General features: G+C 47.8%; 1 protein-coding gene across 1 annotated transcript in view; it reads left to right on the forward strand.

The window, feature by feature from the left end:
- The window catches only part of CCDC93 (CCC complex scaffolding subunit CCDC93), a gene marked incomplete at its 5' end in the record, with an annotated part of 91,873 nt that extends 87,044 nt beyond the window's left edge, over positions 1-4,829 (forward strand). Inside the window, one exon of the mRNA XM_084246171.1 lies at positions 4,395-4,829. Coding sequence (XP_084102297.1) covers positions 4,395-4,448 — 54 coding nt within the window. The 3' untranslated portion in view covers positions 4,449-4,829. The remainder of the gene's footprint in view (positions 1-4,394) is intronic.
- Positions 4,830-7,776: the final 2,947 nt, after the last annotated feature.

Consider the following 7,776-nt stretch of genomic DNA (forward strand, 5'->3'; position numbering starts at 1 on the left):
ATTTCATTCTTGAATATTTTTTTTATTTATTAAAAAAAATTTTTTTAAAGATTTATTTATTTATTTATACAAGCACTGGGTACAGTCAGAAGCGCGGGAGGGTGAGAGAATTCACCAGAGCCAGAGCGGGGAGCAGAGCAGGCAGAAGGGCCGAAGTACACTGCTGAGGGGAGCAGCGGGCGGCAGGAGAGGTCTGCACGCCATGTGGGACCCTCCTCAGGTGGCCGGGGAGCAGCTGGGGATCGAACTGGCGCCTCAGAGGCTGCGGGCAGCTTGAATATTTTTTAAGACTTTTCTTCTCTTTTCCTTCATGCCTTCTTAAGTTTTTCCTTTCCCTCCACTATTGCTTCTTCCCTGTTTTTGTAATTTAAATTTGAGGATTCACCACCTTTGGGCTTTTTGAAATCTCTCATCCTTTCAATAAGTGTTCTTCCTGTTTCTACCATGTTGCCAGGGATATATGAGGTGCTAACACAAATTGGTTCCTGTGTTTCGCAACTTGCATTTGGTGGGGAAGACGACAACAAGCTGGAAAACAAAACCAAACAGAAACCCTAGAAATTAATAACAAATAAGAAACTTCAGATTTTTGCCTTGCAGGGACTAACTTAGTGAGTCAGAGAAGGAGAGAACTTGGCCATGGGGAGAACATGAACAGACTGTGGCAGCCAGGCAGGAGCGCAGGTTAGGCATGAGCACCCGGGGAGCAGCTGCCCTGCTTCCAGGAGCCCCTGGTGGCTGGCAGGGTTTGGGGCTGAAATTTCAGAGGGTCAGTGAGTGAGCTGGCCGGGACAAGTAAAGACCCACTGTTCCCAATCAGACTTTATTCCTCCATTTAGTGTAAATAACTCACAGAGAGAAAAGACCCAGAGGAAAGGGATTACATTTCCGAACTTGCTTGGACACAGCGGCACTGCCCTGTTGATAGCAAAAACACAAAGCAAATAAGTTGGAAGGATAAATATAAGCTGTCACAATCATAGCAAATAAAAACAAAATTGAAATGCTCATTCTTGCACTATAGGCTCTGGGGGTGGAAGGCCTGGAATGATCTCCAGAGGAAACAGTTCCTTTAGATGTGCTAAGTGTCAAGATTTCTGTGTTCCCAACCGTAAGGCACAGTTGCTGTCACAACTAAGACCAAGGGTGGGTCCTTCAGAGCCAGCTAGAACCCTGTTGCTTGCCCGAGCAAGTCACAGTAGCACAGAGGGGCCATGTAAGACATGCCAAGTTTATTTCACTTAAGGGAATCACCTTCTTAAGAACTTGCATGGCTTGTTGTATCTTAAAATAGCCTCTATTAAGATAATGTGGATAATGAGTAGTCCTTTTTTCAAAAAAAAAAAAAATTTTCACTTATTCAGAAATTTAAATTAGCAACCATTATCAGCATCCCAGAAGCTCAGCCTTTCTTCCATAAGCTCAAGTTACTTGAGGTTACCACAGGTATTGGGGAGTTGGTGTAATGGGGGGCTTGCTTGCTGCTCCCAGTCTCTACCCTAGTTTTTCAGCCAAAGTAATTCTGCTGTTTCGTATACTGCAGTTGCAGGTGAGATCTTATTTATAGTAGAAAAACAGTTTGAAAAATGAGAATGTTCATCCCAGGGTAGAGTGTCCACCTATAACCCTCTCTGTTCTTCCCCCTTTACCTGTCTCCCCACCTGCTTGGTCTCCTCCTGAGTTCTATATTCTCATCACAGCCTGGTCCCTAGCAGTTGTGCTGGGCAATGATTATTCTTCATGCAGAGCACAGTATCTTTATCCAGAACATGGCCTTTGGTCACCCTAATAGTTCCCTTTGCTGGGTTTGGCTTACATTAATTGAGCACCGCCAGTGTCTATGTTCTCCATGTAGAACCAAGTCATGCCCTCATTTTGGCTTCCAGCCTCCTCTGATATCAAGATTTCTTTGAACTGGGACATTAGGTTATCTCTCAAGTTGCACTGGCTTCCTTCCCCAAAAAGTTTGCTAATAACAAGTCAGCCAGGAAACAACCATAGACTCTGAATCACACTAGCACATTAATTAACAGCGTCTCTAAACCACTGTCTCTTACAGGATCACCCAGATTTAAATTCTAGCCTAGTACTGATGGATGCAAACCATACATTTTTATGAAGCTCACTTTGGGTACATCACCTCGAGTGAGCTGAACTCCCTATAAGTGAAACAGGGCTGTGGGGCCCCAGCTTCATAATTGCCATCTAAGTCCTAAAGGAATCCTTGTATTTGCTTTGAACAGAGTATCATTCTGTAGTCTCCCAAAAGCTTCTAGTAGATCACATGAAATTTAATGAGCACTTGCACACACCAGGTGACAGCTTAGAATATCTTGAAAAATTCAAGCATCAACTCAGTAGGTATGAGACTTTGCTCTGGTGGGGGCTCTCTGCTGCAGGAGTGTTTTGATGCTTCTCAGGTTTTTTTGCCTCATTAAAAGGGAAGAGGTGAAACAATTGAAACCTATGTATTATTTCATCTTTCTGTGCGAACATTCAAAAACACACAGAAGTAGGGAAAGTAGCATAGCAGTATTATGGTATCGCTTTCTGCCTGTGCTTGTTCCGCCTCTGCCCTTCTCCTCTTTGGGGGAATAAGTGGAGACTGAAGGTTCCTCCCAGCAAGCATTTCTCAATAATTGTAAAAAGGAAATTTTTCTTAACTTTCCTAATAGGACAAATGTTACTCAACTTGCCCTTTATTCTCTTCCCACCCCCAAGAGAAAATTGCTTCTGTCCTCCAAAAACATGTGCTTAAAAAAGTGTCAGAGGGCCTCCCCGGTGGCGCAGTGGTTGAGCGCTGGGTTGCGAAGCTGCCCGCGGCCTCTGCAGCGCCGGTTCGATCCCCAGCTGCTCCCCGGCCACCTGAGGAGGGTCCCACATGGCGCGCAGACCTCTCCTGCCGCCCGCTGCTCCCCTCAGCAGTGTACTTCGGTCCTTCTGCCTGCTCTGCTCCCCGCTCTGGCTCTGGTGAGTTCTCTCACCCTCCCGCGCTTCTGACTGTACCCAGTGCATGTATAAACAAAACAAACAAATAAATAAAACATGCCTCTATAAAAAAAAAAAAAAAGTGTCAGAGTACCTTGCTTCTGACAGAATTCAGTCTTCCCGACTCAAGAGCCTTGCTGGTCCCCATCTCTTAGCAGAAGATAAGTGTAAATTGCACCTGTCTAGTAAAATCAGGACCATTGCAGCCATGAACCACAGAAAACAAGGGGCCTCAGAGAGTGAGGCGCACCTAGCCAGGCCCAGAGAGATGAAAAGTGTGACTCTGGGATGTTGGATATCGAGGGCTCAAAGGTGAAAGATTTTTTCTTGCACAGTAAGTAGACCTCCAGGGAAGCAGGGATGCTGGAGGCCTGCGCCCTCAGCTCTACCTTCCAGGTCCTTCATACCACCACAGTCACCTCCCAGTTTAAAGCAGGGTTCCTTGTAACATGGCCCAGGGAAGGGGTGGAGATTTGTGCTAGCAGGTATGAGTATGTATACTCAGCTCTCCAGGCTGTGGGGACGAAGGGGCAGAGGAGGCACAGCAAAGTCTTTGAAGATGTCTGAAGAAGGAATGCAAAATAATGCAGAGGTGACTTCAAGCTGCCTGAGGTCAGATTCCCCAGGCAGAGGGTGGGACCTGTGACCTCCCTCATCATCTCCCTCAGCACTGAGTGACAGATTTTATACACTTCATTTTTAAGGGGGAAGTGGAGATAGATGTATCTTTGAGGACTGCCTCTCATCCCAGTTCTGAGTTTCTTTCTGAAAGCCAAGGATATTCTCAACTTCCACTGCTGTGTCTCAGATGGTCTCACTTATATGTGGAAGATAGAGAAGCCAAACAGAAGATCAAGAAAACACCAAAACTAGCAAGCTGACCATAGAACGGAGGCATGCAGCAAAGGAGGGGGAGCAAAACAGGGGCGGGATGAACACGGGATATGGTGATGGCTCACGAGTGACATGGTGGCAGGAGAACTCTGGGGACAACAATGAAGAAAAAAATAAATTAAAAAAATATATTTTAAAAAACCAACACTGGTAACACCTTAAAAAAAAGCCGTTTCGGTGTCTTCTGCCTGCTGTGTAAACTTAGGGATGCCTTTTATCTAAACTCCTACACTCTGTCTCTGCTTTCTGCTTCTGTCCCCTTAAGATGTTTGAGACATCATGACGTCTTTGGGATGATAGTACCCAATCCTCTCAGTCTGAACAGTCCAGAAATCAAGCATCATTTTAGCTATTTTGGCATTGGAGGTCAGCACAGCACGAAGACATTTCACTGTGGTGGGGCCTGCTAGGAGGTGGGGTTAGGTGGTCAGAAGGACCAGGGAACAGACAGTGAGACCACCTGGGTCTCACGTGGGTGCTAATGTAGTCACCACTCTCTGCTTCCCCTCCAGGAGGGCCGCAAGAACGAGGTGCTGCTGTCCAAGGTGAAAGCCAAGGCCTCCTGAACATTCCCCTCCCATCATCGTGCGTCACTCATGTTTTTTTTTTTTTAAATGCCATCTGTCAACTACAAGATCATGAAACGGTTGTGACCCTGAATAGAGCGAGGCAGATGTGGTGATTCCAACACCCTGGATGTTTTCTTGCTCCTGTTTGCTTCCATTTCATCTGTGTTGGTTGTTGGAATCAGACAGTGTGAACATGCAGCCTGGATAACACCCATCATCCTGTGGAGAATTATGGTGGGACTTGCTCTTTGTGTCGATTCAACTTTTATTTCTCTAGTAACATTGCCTATATGAAGGTACCTGTATTTGTATGGACTCTCTGAATAAAGAGGAATTCATTTGTCAACAAGTATTAATTGAGAAGTAAGCGCTAACGGAGAAAGAAATCTGTAACTCAGCCCCTACACCCAGTGCATGGCCCAGGGAGCAGATGTCGTCCAGTGGGCCCCAGAACATGGCCACCTGGGATTTTTCTTAACAGAAACGCCAGCCACGTGAGTGCTGGTGACTTGGGCTCTTCACTTGCCCATGGTACCTTTTGTTCCTGGCTCCCTAAAGTGCCAGTCAGCAGGCTTAATGATGTAGCAAATAGAATGACAGCTCAGTGTTGTTATCTTCATCCTTACACACTACTCACGTTTGTTTCATTGAGAATGGAAAACAAGGGCTTATTTTGAAGATGCTTAAATAACAATGACACCTTCATAGGCCCCTTTCCCTCGAGTCACAGCCAGCCTGGGGCTGAGCCTGCTTGTGTTGCGTGTGCCCTGCTGTCCACTCTAAGCCTGGGGCGGGGCACATACTCCACTGCAGTCCAGACAGTAGATAGATCAGAATTCCCAGAGACAGGCCTCGGGCAGCTGCCACTGCACATCAGAGGAGGAAGAGCAATGAGGTGTGTGGAGATTGTGGGAGGCCTCGTGGAGGAGTCTGAAGGGAGAAGCACATTTTAATAAGTAGAGGTAGGTAAGAGGACCATTTTCAGTAGCCACAGCCACAACTATGATGGAAAACTCAAGAGGGAGCAGGCAAAGTACAAGGCATGCTTGTTGGGAGAGAAGTGCATGGGCCAGACTCTGCAAGAGGCCTTAGAGCCCAGTCCAGAAAGATGGGTGAGGAGCAGACTCGAGGGCTTGAAGGAAAGGCAGAGGGCGTCATTTTGTGACCTGGAAATAAGGAGTCCACACCAAACATGGAGCCCCTCCTGCCCTGGCCCTCAGGAACCTGGCAACTTCGACCTATCTGGCAACCCCAGCACCAGGTTTGCACTTCGTTTTACATAAACCTGCATACATACCAGTCAGCGCATTTGGACCATAAAACATAAAAGCTTAAACGAGTCAGGTGAACAGGGCACTCAGTGCAATAACAAAATCGTCTGCATTTTCAGGTCCCTAATGTATGTCATGGACTTAGAAAAAACAGTCCTGTGCTGGATTAGCAACAGCCGTTGGCGTCTGTGCCAGGGCCATGAGGCCTGTTGGTGCGCTGGGCGGGGACAGCATTTGAAGCTGCACTTTCTCTAGACCATGACATCACTAAGGCTCGCCCTTCGGCCATGGTCATTTTTTATTTTGAAAAGGCTCCAGAACATTGAGCCAAGTAGTTGCCAAAGAGCAGGTGGCGCTTTGAGGGCAGGGGAAGTCACAGCAGTTTCACTGTTTGTAAATTATTTCAGATTCAGGGAAACATCTCCACTGCCATGTTGAGAAGCTCTCAGACCCACCTGCTGACTGACAGCTCTCTGAGCAATAAAGAGATGATTCCTTTATTTGTCCAAGGAGGGAGAGGAGTAGGGGACAATCCAGGGTCACTGATAGCAGGTCAGGTATGACATGACTAATCCAAAGCAGACAATAATTTTTACTAAAAACAGGGGCATTTATTGGGGGCTAAAGATTTTCCTTGAGTTGGATTTTGGTGTAGGGAGATACCAGTAGGTCTCTTTTCCCTCTTTTTAATCCTCAAGGCCTAATACAGATTAATAGTTTTCATTCCTTGAACAAGCTTTGAATGAGCCCTCAGGGGCCAGTCTTGGTATTCCATGTTTGCCACAGGTGCCCACAGTGGGCAGTGCCTCATGTGTAGGTGCTTGGTGGTCAGGCCTTAGAGGCTAGGAGCTGCCCTGGGGCTCTGATCAGAAGTCACCCAAGGGTACCTCCCAGGACTGCATCCGGCTGTGTGCCAGAACATGGTTGCGTATTCCGCTGAGCCCACAGGCTTTTCTGGAGTTAAAAAGAGAGGAACATCCTTAACTTTTATGAACTGTGTGCTTTAGGCAGAAGGGACAGTTTCCCAGGAAGCACACAGTGTCCTCTGCCCAAGCAGAGCCGTGAGGTTGCAAACAGCAGACTACCTGTGACTGACTACCTAGCCCTGGGCTGCCCTACCAGCCTCTGGGGCAGGGATCCCCGCTTCCACGCCTCCACAGAATACATGGGGCTGCTTTGGTGTGAGCCAAAATCAGCCATTGTGAGCAGCACAATGCTAGATGATCACAAAGTATCTGGGGAGAAGCTTGGGGCCTACTTCCTATGCTTGACAGTCTCCCCTGTATGACTAGGGTCTATGACTAGGGTCTGTGACCAGCACTCGAGGGAGGTCCAAGCGTTAGAGAACAGCTGTCACAGTAACACAAGAGGGGTCTTCCCCTTTTAACAGGGCATCTTCCAAGCCGGCCAGGCCTAAGCACTTTTTGAGACTCTGAAGTATATGGTTTTAATTGGTTCAGGTCCACAGCTCGTATTCTGTGGGCAGCCAGGCCCTGCCCGTATCCACTGAGCCTGACCAGCCGCAAGGCAGATGGCTGGTATTAATAGGAGGCCTTTCCCAAGCTGCTCCCTGATGGTGCTGGAGCCCGTAGGCCCTCCTGAAACAGGAGGCGAGGGTGGGGAAGGCCTCAGAAGCCCTCTTCCTACCTCACAAAGTGCCATCTCTGTGGCCTCGGGCTGTACCATAAGGCGCCCTGTCACAACCAGAGCTGACCTGCGGGAAAGGGTGTGCCGCAAGTAAGCAGTGACCTGTGTGTCTTGTTAATGTCAGCCGCCTGGGCATGGCCTTGTGCCCTCACGACAGGTGACTATTGTCTTTGGGTGTCAGAGGGAAGTACTTTCTAGTAGTGTTTGAACAGTTAACTTAGGCTGAGCCTGAGATGTCAGTAGTTGACTTGAAAGAGTTTAAGAAAGAGCAAAACAATCCAGTAACCAGCCCCTAGGATGAGGTGCCCACTGCCTGTCCATGTGGCTGGGCACCATCCAGTTGGGCTGTGTCGGTGATGCCCAGCCCCCAGCTTGGTCCTTTCGCCCCAGTCCAGAGCATACTCTTG

The sequence above is a fragment of the Talpa europaea genome (assembly GCF_964194135.1).
Source record: "Talpa europaea genome assembly, chromosome: 1".
Taxonomy (NCBI): Eukaryota; Metazoa; Chordata; class Mammalia; order Eulipotyphla; family Talpidae; genus Talpa; species Talpa europaea.